Raw genomic sequence first — 16,999 nt, 5'->3', positions numbered from 1 at the left:
AATGTACAAACAGATTTTTCTTGAAACTGGAGTAATAGTATATATAACCATTGATACATATCAACCTAAAATATATGAATGTGGTATAGAAAGTCTTAAAACACTATAATATTATGTCGTAGTATGCTAAATAATATTAGTATATATCTTTTGCTATTTCCTTAAATATTTATAATTTCAGAAATGACTGCCAACTCTTGAGTATTTTGAAAATATTTAACATTTACTAATGCTGTGTACCTGGATGATCTTAAATAATTCAATTCCTTTGAGCAGCTTATATTATTCCTTCTATACAGAATCAGAGAATTTTGTGCCCTTTGCAAACACTTAGGTTATTGTCTTAGTATTCTATTGTTGTGAAGAGACAGCATGACAAGGGCAACATTTAATTGGAAAGCATTTAATTGGCACTTGCTTATAGTTGAGAGGCTTAGTCCATTATCTTTATGGCATAATGGCATGGCATGTAGGCAGACATGATAGCTTTGAATTCTACATCTGGATCTCAGACAGCAGGAAGAGAGAGAGCCATTGGATCTGCTTTGGTTTTCTGAAACTCCAAAGCCCACCCCAAGTGACACACTTCCTCCAACAAGGCCATACCTACTCCAACAAGACCAATCTCCTAATCCCTATCAAGTAGCACCACTCCCTAATGAGTGGGGGCCACTTTCTATTTAAACCACTGTAGTTATAAACGATAATGGTCATTCGAACTTTGGTATGGTAGCTTTAGAATATATTTTTAATCATTAAATCTCTTACACACTAGTCTTTCTTTGTCTCTAAATATGACACTTCTTGGATAACTATAGATTGATTGAGAAATGAGTTTTATTTTGTTTTCTCCTTGGTGTATAACTGTTTGTAACTCTTCCTTGAATATTATTCAGGGTTCTCTATGGTAACAGAATAGAATGCACCTCTATATATAGAAAGGGGATTCATTAGAATGACTTACAGGCTAAAGTCTAGCTAACTCAGCAATGGCTGGCTGTGAAGGAAGCCTAAGAACCCAGTAGTTGTTCAGTCGGCAAGGCTGGCTGCCACATTGCATTGATGGGCCCTCTTGTCTAGGCAGGTTAGCACGCAGGGTCAACTGCTGGGTGAGACCGTTATTGACTTGTCACCCCCAGCAGCCTGCATAGAGCTGTATAGCACCACCATGAAAGCTAGCCAAGAGCGAGGAAGATTCCACATCAGTTCGATCTCTCTGTGTCCTACAATCAGATTGTAAAAGGATATTATTTAGACTGTTTTTTTTTTTAGATTTATTTATTTATTATACAGTATTCTGCCTGCATGTACACCTGCACTCCAGAAGGAGGCACTAGATCTCATTATAGACGGCTGTGAGCCACCATGTGGTTGCTGGGAATTGAACTTAGGACCTCTGGAAGAACAGCCAGTGCTATTAACCTCTGAGCCATCTCTCCAGCCCCTTATTTAGACTATTTAATATATGAAAGTCAGTTTATACAGTTTATATATATATTTAGTGCCATGACATTTGGTCTTAAGAACTTGTTTTCATTCTGTATGACTGTATTCTCTAGTATTCATACTGTTGTCTGACATCTCTAGATTATACTTCCAAAATTCAGGTATCAGGAAGGACTACCTAAGAACCCTACTAAAAAGCTGGTATATGGAGAAAGGCTTACATTGGAAGTGTGTGATAGCAGAGGAACATAGTATTATACACAGTGTAATAAGCTGTGGATAGAGAGAAGCATCTTGCTTGGGTAACAGTTAATTTAGTCTGGCCAAAGCATAGGTTAGGTGAATAGATACAAAATCAATTTAATAAACTGCAAAAATGAAGATGTGAATGAACTGTGTTTTATAAGAGTTACCTGAGCCAGGTGCAGTGGTGCATGCCCAGACAGAGACAGGCAGATCGAGGCCAGCCTGGTCTACAAAGTGAGTCCAGGACAGCCAAGGCTACACAGAGAAACCCTTTCTTGGGGGGAAAAACAAGCTCAACAACGAAAACAATAAAAGGCTTATCTGGTCTTTGGGGAAATTAATGTTTACCTTTTTCTTTTAAGTTGCAGACCCCTGCCTCTTTTGCACAGAGTGTTCAGGAGCTAACAATTGCTCTTCAGCGGACTGGAGACCCAGCAAACTTGAACCGACTAAGACCCCATTTGGAGCTACTAGCAAACATTGACCCTAGTCCAGGTAAAACCAACGGTAGTTAGTGGACTATCTATGTGTACCTCACAACTGCTTGGTGATTCTTCAGTTATCTCTTGTTACATTCCTCTAAAGTTTCCTAAAGTAGCTTTCCCAGGTGTTTTCAGCAATATTTTAGGCTTTGCCCCAGATAATATCCTCCCCATTAGTTCACCTTTGTTAGTAGTTGTTATAAAAATGTGGTGCAGTTTCTCTCTTATCCCAGTTAGCTCCCAGATAATTGAGACTGGACTATTATATTTATTTAAGAAGCTTTATGGCATAATAACTGAGCAATATTACTTTATTTTAAACCCTCTAAGCCAATCTGGCTTCCACCCAGCTGAAATCCCTGAAATGCTTGCTTTTTATGGCTTTCTTTGCTCTAGCTGCTCTCTCGTGATGTCTCCTAGACCTCTGCTTGTGGCTGAATTTCCACGTCCTCTCTCTCCTCCCTGTGTGGCAGCCCTATTCTCTCCTCTGCTCAGGCTGTTATCAGGGAACAGTTGGGGAACAATGTTTATACAACATTCAAACAGGAGATTCTCAGAACAAGGATCACAACCAGATACGGGGGCACGGAAATTAGAATTTGAGTCTTTTTTTTTTTATTCACTTTACATTCTGATTGCAGCTCACCTCCTCTCCTCCCAGTCTCCCCCCCCCTTGCATATTCTATACCCACCCACACAATTCTCCCCTCTCCTCAGAGAATGAATGGGGAGGTCCCTCATGGGTACCGATTTAGCACATTAAGTAGCTGCAGAACTAGGCACATCCTCTCCCACTGAGGTCAGACAAGGGGTGCACAATAACATTATGACTACACACTTCTACTAAAATTAATTTAATACTTTATATTATACTGCTTAGCTCACTAAAGAACAGATCTCCATCATAATTCTGCCACAGCATGTAGTATTTTATCCTGTTGTTTTAAAAATGAAAATCCTAAATGTTCAATTTTACTAATGAAGACTCAGAAACCAGATGCTGTGGTGAAAACCCACTAGCTCAGAAAGGCAGAGAAAACACCCAGCTGACCTTCCTACTCAGCTCATGTCTCAGATGAAGAAGCCCAAAAAGTTCACTAGCTCAGCTGACCTCAAACTCACAAAGATCCACTTGCCTCTGCCTCCCAAGTGCTGGGATTAAAGGCGTGCAACCCGGCTGTATCCCTCCTTCTTGCTTCAAGGAGATCTCTGTCTAAAGTTAATAAATATTTGCTCTACTTTTCTTTGCTCCATTTTTTTCAATTCATCATTCTCTAAGTACTCTTACAGTTTTATCATTTGTCATATTGTCTAGATCTTTACTTTGAGTATAGTGGGGGGGATTTGTTTTTTATTATTATTACTTCCCCAGCCACTAGAATAGTAAAATCTCAGAGAGAGAGTTGGTGGTCCAAAAGTGATCTTTTTGCGTGACTGTTGGGTTTTCCTTTATTTTCAATTCTGAATCTCTCTCTCAGAGTTGAAATGCCACCTGTGTTTTAAAACCCAGTTCAAGTGCCATCAGCAGTAGTCGTATATGGGATTCACCTATGAAAATGTCTTCTTAGGGCTGGAGAGATGGCTCAGAGGTTAAGAGCACTGTCTGATCTTTCAGAGGTCCTGAGTTCAATTCTCAGCACCCACATGGTGGCTCACAGCCATCTAGAATGAGATCTGGTGCCCTCTGGTGTGCAGATGTGCACTGTATACATAATAAATAAGTAAATCTTTAAAAAGAAAGAAAGAAAGAAAGAAAATGTCTTCTCACTTCATTTTGTATTTTTGTTAGTATATGTTAGTATGTTATGCGTGTGTGTATGTGGAGGCAGTTTAAGAGAGAAAGGATTATTTTAGCTCACAGTTCAAGGCACAGTCTATTATGGTAGCAAAGTCAAGGCAAAAGGAGCTTGAAACAGCTCACAGTTCACACCCACAATCAGGAAACAGAGGGATGAATGCCACAGTTAAGATGGCTCTTTCCATATAAATTAACATAATCAAGATAATGGACTACAGGCATGTCCAGAGATCCGCCTCTCAGGGGATTCTAGGTCCTTTGGTTTATGTATTTTTCAGAGTTGAGGACTAAACCAGGGCCTTGCACTTGCTAGTCACGTGCTCTACCATTGAGCTAAATCCCCAACCCCTAAAATTTGTAGCCCAAGCTGGCCTTAAACTTGTGATCCTCCTGCCTCCACCTCCTTGAGCAAATCCTACCAGCCTGTTCTACCACAACCAACAATTCTAGGTCCTTTTAAGTTGGTACCACTAACCATCACAGACGGTGTCTGAAGGCTGCATAATGATTAATTTGATTACACTAGTTTAATATTGGCTAAAACATTGCATAAGATTATGGGTTTTGTCTAATCTTTGATTTTATAGATGCTCCTTCTCCAACATGGGAACAGCTAGAAAATGGCCTGGTTGCTGTACGTACAGTAGTACATGGGCTGGTTGATTATATCCAGAACCATAGCAAAAAAGGAACAGATCAACAGCAGGTAAGGGGTTGCTGTTTGAAATCTTCAGATAAGCCTCTCTGGGTATACCTAGACACTGCTCACTGTAGATACACATACAAAGCAAAACATAATGATATAAATATCTTAAGGACCTGACTATAGGGGCTAGCGAGAGGCTCAGTGGTTAAGAGAACTAGCTGCTTTTCCAGAGAACTGAGTTCAAGTCCCAGCACCCATATAATGATTAACAACCTCCTGTAACTCTAGGTCCAAGGGAATCCGATGCCCTGTTTGGCCTCTGTGGGTATCAGGCATGCACTGGTGCACACAAAGATACATGCAGGCAAAATACCCATTCACATTTTGGGGGGGAGGGGAGTGTTTCGAGACAGAGTTGCTCTGTATAGTCTTGGCCGTCCTAGACTTGCTTTGTAGACCAGACTGGCCTCGAACTCAGAGGTCCACCTTCCTCTTCCTCCCTGAGTACTAGGATTACAGGTGTGCACCACTGTGCCCAGCTTCATATAATTTTTTAATTGTTTAAAAAAAGACTCTATACCAAGATAGGAAAGATATTTTCTTCAAGGCTGTCAAATACAAATAGTCAAAACACTAACAATATAACATTTATGTAATTCCTGATTGTGTCATGGTTTTTCTTGCTATAGGTAGTTTACTGTTTATATGTGTAATAATATAAATGTATATGTAAAAAATAAAAACTGTTTAATTAAAAAAAAAAAAGACTCTAGCTGGGCGTGGTGGCACAACTCTATAATCTCAGCACACAGGAGGCAGAACTAGGGGGCCTCGGTAAGTTCGAAGCCAGCTTGGTCTACAAAGAGAGTCCAGACCAACCAAGGCTATGCAGAGACCTTGTCTTGGGAGAAAATGGAACACAAAGAAAGACTCTTTAACTATAGAAACTGTAAGCATGGTTAGCAGTTAGTTTTGCTTTGGTAATTTTATCTAACAGTTACTCTTTTTTTGTTCTTAAGACAATGTTTCTCTGTTTAATAGTCCTGGCTGTCCTGGAACTCTATTTGTAGACCAGGTTGGCCTGCAACTCACAGAGATATCCTCCTGCCTCTGCCTCCCAAGTGCTGGGATTAAAGGCCTGAGCCACCACACCCATCGACAATAATTCTTATTGATGGTGCTGGGGTCATTTCACATTAGATATAGCAACATTTGACGGACAAAAGTAGATTCTGTGGTAAAGTTTGTTCCATTTAAAATGATTACTCTCTTCACTTTCTGTTAGGTTTTAGTTTGATAATGTGACTTTTTGGTACCAACACTGTATCACTAGTACTTTTCACAAATATTTGCAGATCATTTTTCTTTGTTAGTATTTTAAGGATTTTTTTTTAAAGGATTTTTAAAAAAATACTTTTTTTACACTTATTTGTGTATATATATGTGTGAGCTCAAATGTAGAGGTAAAAGGACAGGCAGCCTTGTAGGTTCTGGAGGCTTAGCAGCATCAACTACTGAACTGTCTTGCTGACCCAGATTTTGTGGGTTTTGTTAGGAGATAGTAATATGTTATATGAAGACTAACCAAATATTAGAAGAGCATACATTTTGCAAGTCTTTTTGGTTTTATTCTTTTTGTGAGACAGGGTCTTAACATAACTCACTGTTAACCCCACTGAATGAACATAAAGACTGTTACCCAAATTCTTTGGGCAAATTTTCAAGCTTTATTTTCTGTCAGACGGCTATCTCCCTAGAAGTGAGGTTTGAGAAAATAGCATCAAACACAGGCAATTTTATTATTTGGGGTTTATATTAGCCCCAAAACTACAACACTAGGGACTTTTCACGGATTTTTGATTATGTAGGAACTTTGCAGAACGTCTCATGGAAAGCAGGGTATAAGGTATCCAACCCGCCTGTCAAATGTGTCAGACCATGCTCAAACCCAAGTTTTACAGAAAGCAGGAATGAACTTATTTTGGCCTTGTAATAAGATAGCTTTTGACATTAAGATGGAGTCAGGCTGATCCGTCACTACCCTAGCCATGAGGTCACTGTATGGTTGAGAAAGATTTTGAACCCCTTGATCTTCCTGCCTCTACCCCTAAATGCTGGGACTACTGGTATGTACCACCGTGTCTGGTACATACATTTAAATTCTTAAACTCTATAAAAGAATAAAAGAGAACCTTGAACTTTATTGAGAAGGATAGTTGGCTTTATTTATGTATGTCTGTGTGTGTGTTTTCTCTGTGTATACGTATGAGTACCATGCGCAGACCTGGTACCCTCAGAAGTCAGTAAAGAGCATTGGATCCCCTTGAACTCAAGTTACAAATGGCTGTAAGTCATCATTTGGGTGCAGGGAACTAAGATGAACCCCAGTCCTCTGCAATAATAATAATAAGTGCTCCTTACCACTAAGGCATCTCTAGCTCATTATTATTTTTTGGTGCCACATATCTTTGAGAATACCTGAATGCTGGAAAAAAAATGAGAACTTAATTTTTTTTCCCTTGGAAAAATTTATACAATTAATTTTGATCATGTTCATTGCCCAGCTCCTCCCAGACTCAACCTCTACCTCCAATTTAATGTCTTGCTTTTTTAAAATTTAAATTTAATAACCCATCACCTGCAGTTTGTACTATCTGTGTACTTCTGAGTGTGGGGCCAGCTACTGGAACACAGTCAGCATACCTCAAGTCTTCCTCCTTCACAAGCTGTCAGCTGTTTATTCAGAGCTCTTTATTTAGGGGTGAGAGCTCACGAGCCTCTTTCCACTCCATGGTAGCATGTTCACTGACTTCTCTTATGCAGGCGATCCCACTCCTGCTGAGAGTTTTGAGTGCATTTGTCTTGTCATATCTTGAAGACACTGTTTTGCTCTGGTCCTCCCTGACCTCTGGCTTTTATAGTCTTTTTGCCAGACCTCACATCCATGATGGTCTCTAAGCCTTGGTGAAGGTGTGTGTATGGGCACACATGTGCATGCATGTGTGTGACATATAGATTCCTATCTGTAACTGAGTACTCCAGTAACCTGTTCTCTGCACTGTGACCAGTTGTGAGTTTCTGTGTTAGCCCCATTCACTGCACTGAGAAACTTCTCTGATGTGGTCTGAGTGCTGTGGCCCTTGGGTTGTGTTGTTTTAGGAGCTGCACTTTATCTTTTGTCCAGTGTGCCCATGTATGTGCTGGGTACCCATGAAAGCCAGAAGAGGGGGTCTAATTCCCTGAAACTGGAGTTCTAGATGGTGGTGAGCTACCATATGGACACTGGAAATTGAACCCAGGTCCTCTGGAAGAGTAAGCTGTGCTCTTAACCCTGAGCCCCTATTAGAACTACTTTTAAATTTTAATTTTGACCTAGGAAGATCCCTCAGCAGGCAAAAACTTTTATGCAAGCTAGGCAACCGATGTTCCATACCTAGAACTCAGATAAAAGTGTATGGAAAGAACCAGCTCCACAGAACTGTCCTCTGAACTGCACATTACTGTGCCATGCATACACTACACACACACACACACACACACACACACACACACACACACACTAAAAATAATAATAATAATAAATATAGCATTTTGCTCTGGGTAGGTTAAATAAATGTGGAAATTAGCTTATATCCTGTGCAATCAGAATTCTAAACTGAAAACATAAAATTTATATTTGTTATGTGCTTTGTTTTATATCTGACGTTTTGATTTTGGTCTTAGCCTCCACAGCATAGCAAATACAAAACGTACATGTGTCGAGATATGAAGCAGAGGGGAGGATGCCCTCGTGGGGCCAGCTGTACGTTTGCACACTCGCAGGAAGAACTGGAAAAGTAAGTATAAAAACCATAGAACACAGACTTTGGAATGAATAATTTGTTGGCTCTAAGAAATATAAAAATAGGGCTGGAGAGGTGTTTCAGTGGTTAAGAGCACTGTCTGTTCTTCCAAAGGACCAGGTTCAATTCCCAGCACCTACATGGCGGTTTACAACTGTCTGTAACTCCAGTTCCAAGGGATCTGACACTATGTCACCAATGCACATTTTAAAAAAAATCATTAAATTCTCTTGAGTACATAGGAATTTTTTATGGATGGTATATTTTTCTAAAGATTTATTGATTTATTTATTAAGTATACAATGTTTTGCCTGCACATATACCTGCACACCAGAAGAGGGCACCAGATCTCATTATAGATGGTTGTGAGCCACCATGTTGCTGGGAATTGAACTTAGGACCTTTGGAAGAGCAGGCAGTGATCTCTGAGCCATCTCTTCAGCCCGATGGTACATTTCTTAAAAGTTGTTTTTAGTTTTTATTACATTGTTCCTATAAATGGGAAGCTATATTTTATCATTAACTAGATGTCAAAATGAGTCATTTACACACAAATTCTAGTACTCCTTAACAATTTTAACTGATTCTGAATTGCATAATGTATTTTTAGTTGAAACATATGCTTTTCATATAGATTTCGTAAAATGAACAAACGCCTGGTTCCCAGAAGACCCCTGAGTGCCTCTTTGGGTCAACTTAATGAGGTGGGCCTGCCTTCGGCACCTATACTTCCAGATGAAAGTGCAGTGGATTTGTCCAGCAGGAAACCTCCTGCACTACCAAATGGAATTGTATCGGCGGGGAGCACAGTGACACAGCTGATTCCACGTGGGACAGACTCCAACTTTGATTCTAGTCTGAAACCAGGAAAGCTAGACCACCTGAGCAGCAGTGCTCCTGGATCCCCTCCTGACCTGTACGTACTCAAGTTTCTTCCTTGTAAACAGAGTACAGGGAAAAGAAATGTTTGGCTTTAACCACAATGGTTACTGGGGTTTGCTGTTCTTCTGTTTTGAGTCAAAATCTGTCCTTTAACTCACTTAGGAGCCAGAGATAACCTTGAACATCTGAGCCTCTTACCTTCCAGATGCTGGGATTGCAAGCCTGCAGCACCTATGTTGTGCTAGGGATTGACCCCACCAATTGAGCTACATCCTGGCCTAGAAAATAAAACTTTTGCCTTTGTTTTGTTGCCTTTTACTTATTTTTCCTGCAGTAATGATTTTTAAAGGGAGATTAATTTCTTTAAATTTGTGGAATTGATTAACATTCAAGTATATCAGTTTTCCAAGTACTGGCAGTCTTTATATGTGTAACATTTAATGTACATTAAAAGTATATTTTAGAGACTTTAAAGTTGTCTTGTATAATTTTTTCCCTTAGGCTGGAATCTGCCCCTAAGAGTATTTCTGCCTTACCTGTGAATCCACATCCTGTACCTCCAAGGGGACCAACAGATCTGCCTCCTATGCCTGTCACCAAACAAATTCAGATGGTACCTCGAGGTTCTCCATTATATCCAGCACAACAAGCAGATGTTTATTATCAGGATCCTCGAGGAGCTGCTCCAGCATTTGAGCCAGCACCTTATCAGCAGGGTAATGATCTCTATGTATGTCACTCACGCTCCTAACTTAGGAAAAAGGGCAGTAGGAGTTTTGTTTGTTTGTTTGGTTGGTTGGTTTCTCTGCGTAACCTTGGATGTTCTGGAACTCACTCAGTAGATCAGGCTGGCTTTGAACTAACAGAAATCCGCCTGCCTCTGCCTCCTAAGTGCTGGGAGTAAAGGCTTGCACCACCACTTCCTAGCAAAAGTGTGTCCTTTTTTTTTCTTTTTTTTTCTTTTTTTTTTTTTTTTGGTTCGAGACAGGGTTTCTCTGTGTAGCCTTTGCTGTCCTAGACTTGCTTTGTAGACCAGGCTGGCTTCAAATTCACAGCAATCCACCTGCCTCTGCCTCTCTGCCTCTTCTGGGGATTAAAGGCGTGGGCCACCACACCTGGCAAAAGTGTATCTTTTAATAATTGGAAAACTGAGATTTTTATGATCAACTAAACTTTTTTGCCTGCTTAATGAAGTTGGATAATAAATATATTCATATATTTAAGTTACTCAACTTTATCATATAGGTAAAAAGAATAAAATTTAAATTTTATAGAAGAGATTAACTTACTGAGCAAGTATACTGAGAAAAGCTGACCAAGAATGAAAAAAATATGTAGTGGATGCTAACTACATTCACAGTATGATTTCCTTCCTTTCAGTTATTGACATTTGCCTTGTAATATGTCTATATACACATCTTTAGAGCAGTGTGGTTCTGAACCTGTGGGTTGTGAGCCCTTTGGCAAACCTGTCTCCAAAAATGTCTATATTACAATTCATAACAGTAGCAAAGTTACAGTTATGAAATAGCAACAAAAATAATTTATGGTTGGGGTCACCACAACTTGAAGAACCTGTACTAAAGGGTCGCAGCATTAGGAAGGTTGAGAAACACTGTTCTGTTGAGAAACACAGAGGTTCTGTGGTATAGAGTTAGCTTAATAGTAAGAATGGTTGGAAGGCATGATGGGGCACTCCTTTAATCCCAGCACTTGGGGGGCAGAGGCAGATAGATCTCTGAGTTCAGGGCCAACCTGGTCTACAAAGGGAGTCCAGGATAGCCAAGGCTACACAGAGAAACCCTGTCTCAAAAAACAAAACAAAAGTGAATAATAGCCTCCCTGGCTCCTTCCCTCCCTCCCTCTCAACAAAACAGAAGATGAAAGGGAATGCTGATATTTCAAGCTAAAGCGTTGGATCTCGGAGACAGAGGCTATTTTTTGTTTGTTTGTTTTTAATGGTAATAGATTAAAGTATCTTTCATTTCCTCCTTTTCTTCTAGGCTATTACCTTTAAGTTACATATGTCATCTCTACATTCAAGGGTAGTTTTGTTTTTTTTTTTTTTTTCAAGACAGGGTTTCTCTGTGTATCCCTGGCTGTCTTGGACTCACTTTGAGGACCAGGCTAGCCTCAAATTCACAGTGATCCACCTGCCTCTGCCTCCCAAGTGCTGAGATTAAAGGCGTGTGCCATCCCACCTGGCTTAAAAGTAGTTAATCTTTATTGTTTTGTTATTGCTTATTTATTGGTTGGTTAGTTGGTTTTCTGAGACAGACTTGCTTGCAGTATGTATACCAGGCTTGCCTTGAACTCACTGTAGCCCAGACTGGCCTTGAATCAAAATGATCCTTCCGCCTTACCCTTCTGAATGCCAGAATTGCGGGCACTCAGCGTAAGAATAGATTTTGATTGATATAATGTGACTGATACAGGTTGTAAAAGAATCTGACTTGATTTTTATTTTCCCAAAAATATCACTTTTTGTTCAGGCTTTATACTCTATCAGGAAGGGTTCAATTGCAGAAAGCAGAAGAAAATTTTTGTACCTCTGTTAAGCATAAAATGGTTTAATGGGAGAATGGTTTCCTCCCATATTTTTTAGAAGTACTAGAGAAGTAGGCTTAAACTAAGTCTTTAGAAAATGAATCCTAGAAAAGCACTGCATGGCTAGGTGTAGAAAGCAGAGAAAACTTTCTTTTTTTAAAGATTTATTTATTTATTTATTTATTTATTATACAATATCCTGCCTGCATGTATGCCAGCAGGCCAGATCTTATTACAGATAGTTGTGAGCCACCATGTGGTTGCTGGGCATTGAACTTGGGACCTTTGGATGCACAACCAGTGCTCTTAACCACTGAGCCATCTCTCCAGCCCGAGAAAACTTTAACTGGTGGTTCCAGGAGTATCTACTGTCATAGTTATTGTCTCAAGAACTTTAGAGTCAGAGAAGCCACTAGATGTATACAGCAAGATGGGCTTTTGGGAGGAAGGGGTTTGAGACAGGATTTTTCTGTGTAGACTAGGCTGGCCTTGAACTCACAGAGTTCTGCTTGCCTCTGCATCCCTGAGGGCTGGGATTACAGGCATGCACCACCATACCTGGGTTTGTTTTTGTTTTTGTTTTTAATTATTGAGTGTTCCATGCAATGTATTTGAACCCATTTCTACCAGTTCCTCCCCTTACCACCCTCCATCCCCTTTGTACCTTTGTACTTTGTACTGTGTACTTTAAGGTTGACGTTTTACCCCCCTCCAAGATAGGGTGTTTCCGTGTAGCCCTGGCTGTCCTAGACTCGTTTTGTAGACCAGGCTGGCCTCAAACTCACAGCGATCCGCCTGCCTCTGCCTCCCAAGTGCTGGGATTGAAGGTATGTGCCACCACCATGCCCGGCAGAGGTTGACTCTTTGTTGTTGTTGTTGTTGTTTTTGTTATTTCTTTTCCTTTCAAGTACAGTTTATATTGCTGAGCTTATTTTGGGAGTGGGGCCTGCTCTGGTTGGTGAGCCTACTAGGGGGTCACTTCAGTAAAGAAGGCTGATCTTCCCCCTCACAGCAGTTATCACATGCTAATAGTTCCTCAGCTAGTGGTAAGATTGCATGTCCCTTTTCCCGCTCTACGCTGGGAATTTTTTTCTGAGCTTGTGCAGGTCTTGTGCATGCTATCATAATTGCTATGAAAAGTAGATCTTTGGTATATTACATTTTCTAGCACATAATAGTTACAAAGTTGAAACTATAATAGCAGGGCCTGGTAGAGCAGGCCTATAATTCGAGCTACTGAGGAGCCTAAGGCAGGAGGATCTCAAGTTCTAGGCAGGCCTGGGCTACCGAGTGAGTTCAAGGATAGTCTTCAGAAGACCCTATCTCAAAATGAACTATTTAAAAAGGGGCTAAAAAGCTAGTCCAGTAATAGAGTGTTTGTCCAGTATGTATGCAGTCTTAGATATGAAAATTTACAGAGGAAAAACTAAGTAGTACCTGAACTTCAAGGATGCTTGTGTATTACATTAGGACAAACCAGAAGAAAGGATCAATTTACTATTTTACACTATATGTAGATTGATCTTTTCCATTTATTTTCAATAATTATTTATTTGGAAGAAGAGGTAGTTTCCCTGGGATTGAATTTCAGTGCCTTTCCAATTCCGGGCAAACACTGTACTGCTAGCCTGTGCTCCAGGCACTAAGGATAGTATTTGCTTGCTGACATAACGTTTCACACAAGTAGTGCAAAAGTTTATCAGGAAATTAGGAGCCAGATGTGGTTGTGCACACCATTAATCCCAGCACTTGGGGAGGCAGAGGCAAGGTGGATTTCTTTTAAGTTTGAGGACAGTTTGGTCTACAAAGCGAGTCCAGGACCTCAAAAAACAAAACATAGATTATTAGTACTTAAATGCTTTAATGTTTTGGTTTGGTTTGGTTTTAGGTTTTTCTTTGTTTGGCCTGGCTCTTCTGGAACTAGCTCTGTAGACCAGGCTGGCCTTAAACTCAGATATCCGCCTGTCTCTGCCTCCTGAGTGCTGGGATTAAAGGCAAGAACCGCCAATTCCTAGCTATGTTTCAGTGTTTTCAAAGGAAAACAAAAACTTATATAGAAAAACAGATGTACTCATTATTGTTTTGGGTTACTCTTTTGTATTGTCCAGGTATGTACTATACTCCACCACCATGTGTGTCCCGCTTTGTCCGACCTCCACCATCTGCTCCTGAACCTGGTCCTCCATACTTGGATCATTATCCACCCTACCTCCAAGATCGTGTCATAAACTCTCAGTATGGCACACAGCCACAACAGTACCCACCTATGTACCCACCTCACTATGATGGCCGCCGTGTGTACCCTGCTCAGTCTTATACAAGAGAGGAGATTTTCCGGGAAAGCCCTATACCCATTGAGATTCCATCTGCAGCAGTGCCATCCTATGTACCCGAGTCCAGAGAACGATACCAACAGGTAGAGGGTTACTATCCAATGGCTCCTCATCCAGCTCAAATCAGACCTTCATATCCCAGGGTATGCTATATTTTTTCTTATTACATAGAGTTAACTTATATTTATGAAGATTCTTATTTTGCTATGATAATAACCTTTTTACTTTTTTATATGAAAACGTCTTTTTTCTTAAATAATTTTTAATAATTTTATTTTCATTTTATGTACATTGATGTTTTGACTGCATGCATGTCTGTGTAAAAGTGTCAGATCTTGGAGTTACTGACAGTTGTGAGCTGTCATATGGGTGCTAGTTCCTCTGGAAGAGCAGTCAGTGCCCTCAACTGTTGGGCCATCTCTCCAGCACCTTAAGTAATTTTTAAAAACTTGTTTTTTGTATGTGTATATATAGTTGGTGAGAGAGAGAACGGGTGCATGTGTACCACAACATACTTGGGTCAGAATAACTCTTGAGAGTAAGCTCCTACTTCCTACCTTGGGGTGGGGGTGGGGGGTTCTTAGTTGTTGCTCAGCATACTCCAGGTTAGCTTGTCTGCAAACTTGCAGCTGATTCTTCTGTCTTTTCCTCCCATATTTCCATAAGCATCCTGGGATTACAAGTGTGCCCTGTGGTTTCCTGAAATTGGCCTTGCGTATTAGGCTTGTAGTCCAAGTCAGTACTTACACCTGTTGAGCCATCTTCATGGTCCTAAAATTTGAAGTTACTATTTTTTTAAAAAAAAAAGAAAGAAAAAAAAACAACAAATCTGAACATTCTTAGTTTGTGTACTAAAGCCTATATCAGCTAGGAAGTTTGGAAGATCTAGAGAGAGTTTGGGTTGGCTTTCTTTTGTTTCTCTTTATTCTCTCTATTGTTGATATTTCTGTATTTTAAAATGGGTATGTATTCTGAATTAAATATATATATTTAATTGTTATGCTCTGGAATTCTTTGCCAATTTTAAATAACCTTTCAACTTCCAGGAGCCTCCTTATAGTCGGCTTCCTCCTCCCCAACCCCATCCGAGTCTGGATGAGCTACATCGCAGACGGAAGGAAATAATGGCCCAACTAGAAGAAAGGAAGGTTATCTCTCCACCTCCTTTTGCACCTTCACCGACATTGCCTCCCGCATTCCATCAAGAGGAAGTAAGCACGAAATTTTTAATCCTGATTATTAGTTTTACCATTATAGTTTTTTGTAGCCTGTTTAAGAAATTATGAGAGCCAGGTGGTGGTGGTATATGCCTTTAATCCCAGGAGGCAGCGGCAGATGGGTCTCTTGAGTTTGAGGCCAGCCTGATCTTCAGAGTGAGTTCCAGGACAGCCAGGGCCACACAGAGAAACCCTGTTTTGAAAATGAAGTGTCAAATTATGATGTTCATCAAGTTTTAAAATTCTGAGGCTATTTTCTGGTTTTCCTTCAGATTCACTGTTATACATTTAGATCCATAACCCATTTAGAATTGAATTATGTGAACTATTAGAATCAAGATCCATTTTTCCTCTAGGGATAGCTCATTGGCATTATACCATATAATGATTTGAGCATCCTTTTTTCAGTGTGCCTACAGTCAGTTTTGTCATAATTAGTTAATTAGGGTGGATATGATGACCTGTAATTCCAGCACAGTAGGACACTGAAGCAGGATTATATGTTGGAGGCCAGCCTCCACTAGATGAGGACCGGGTCTTGAAAAACTGACAGATAACCAACTATGATTCTTTACTCTTCTGTTTGATTGATCTGTTTCTGTCTTTACACCAGAACTTTAATAATTTAGTCATTTTGTGTGTGTTGGGGGAGGTCCACGTGGGAGATGAGAAGACAGCTTGTTCTTTCTTCTTTGGTTCCAAGGATCCAAACTTAGGTTGTCAGATTTATACAGCACATGTGTCACTTGAGCCATATAGTTGACCCCTCATTCTATTGATATGGTTTTACCCAAGTCTTGACTCACTGGTATAGGATTTTCAGTATTGAATTCAGAAGTAAATAAATATGTTGGGAGCTGGGAGTTTAGTTCAATATTGATGTCACTTGACCAGCATCTGTGAGGCCTGGGATTCAGTTCCCAGTACTTTTAAAGCAAAACGAAACAGAAACTCACAAAAGAGTCAGTATGTTAATTTTCATAAAAATATCTGCTTCAGTTTTATTAGGATTCATTGACTCTACATGGATCCATGCTGGCCAGTAAGGTAGCGACTAGCCACAGGGAGTTGTTGAGTACATTACATGTGGCTAGTTCAAATTCAGATGTGATATGCTGTAAACATAAAATAAACACCAAACTAAAATCTCATATTAAAATTTTTGCTTTGATTTGCTTTTTAAGATAGGGACTCGGCATAGAGCCTCTGGCTGGCCTGAAACTCACTTACATAGCCCAGATTGGCCTGGAACTTATAGAAATCCACCTACCTTTGTCTCCTGAGTGCTTAGATTAACAATATGGGATACCAAACCTTACCTTTGTTGATGTTTTTAATAACTTGGTTATAATACATTAAATGAAATTAATTTTTAATAATTTATTTTATGTGCATTGGTGTTTTGTCTGCATGTTTGTCTGTGTGAGGGTGTCAGATCTTGGAGTTACAGTTGTGAGCTGCCATGTGGGTGCTGGGGATTGAACCCAGGTCATCTGGAAGAACAGTCAGTGCTCTCAACCACTGAGCCATCTCTTCAGCCCCAAAATAAAATGTATTAAA

At 40.0% G+C, this 16,999-nt stretch overlaps 1 protein-coding gene and 1 long non-coding RNA gene across 2 annotated transcripts in view; both read left to right on the top strand.

The window, feature by feature from the left end:
- The window catches only part of LOC311599319, a 155,240-nt gene that overhangs the window by 57,198 nt on the left and 81,043 nt on the right, over window positions 1-16,999 (top strand). The gene's annotated exons all lie outside the window — the stretch shown is intronic.
- Window positions 1-16,999, top strand: part of RC3H1 (ring finger and CCCH-type domains 1) — a 79,831-nt gene that overhangs the window by 43,691 nt on the left and 19,141 nt on the right. The window contains exons 7-13 of the mRNA XM_084782313.1: window positions 2,055-2,187; window positions 4,560-4,678; window positions 8,342-8,454; window positions 9,095-9,376; window positions 9,844-10,058; window positions 13,998-14,365; window positions 15,269-15,433. Of these exons, the coding sequence (XP_084638439.1) occupies window positions 2,055-2,187; window positions 4,560-4,678; window positions 8,342-8,454; window positions 9,095-9,376; window positions 9,844-10,058; window positions 13,998-14,365; window positions 15,269-15,433 (1,395 nt within the window). The remainder of the gene's footprint in view (window positions 1-2,054; window positions 2,188-4,559; window positions 4,679-8,341; window positions 8,455-9,094; window positions 9,377-9,843; window positions 10,059-13,997; window positions 14,366-15,268; window positions 15,434-16,999) is intronic.

Source organism: Acomys minous (assembly GCF_964271855.1).
Source record: "Acomys minous genome assembly, chromosome: 1".
NCBI classification, from domain to species: Eukaryota; Metazoa; Chordata; class Mammalia; order Rodentia; family Muridae; genus Acomys; species Acomys minous.
The sequence above is the reverse complement of the archived record's forward strand: the minus strand, read 5'-3'. Positions and strand labels throughout refer to the sequence as shown.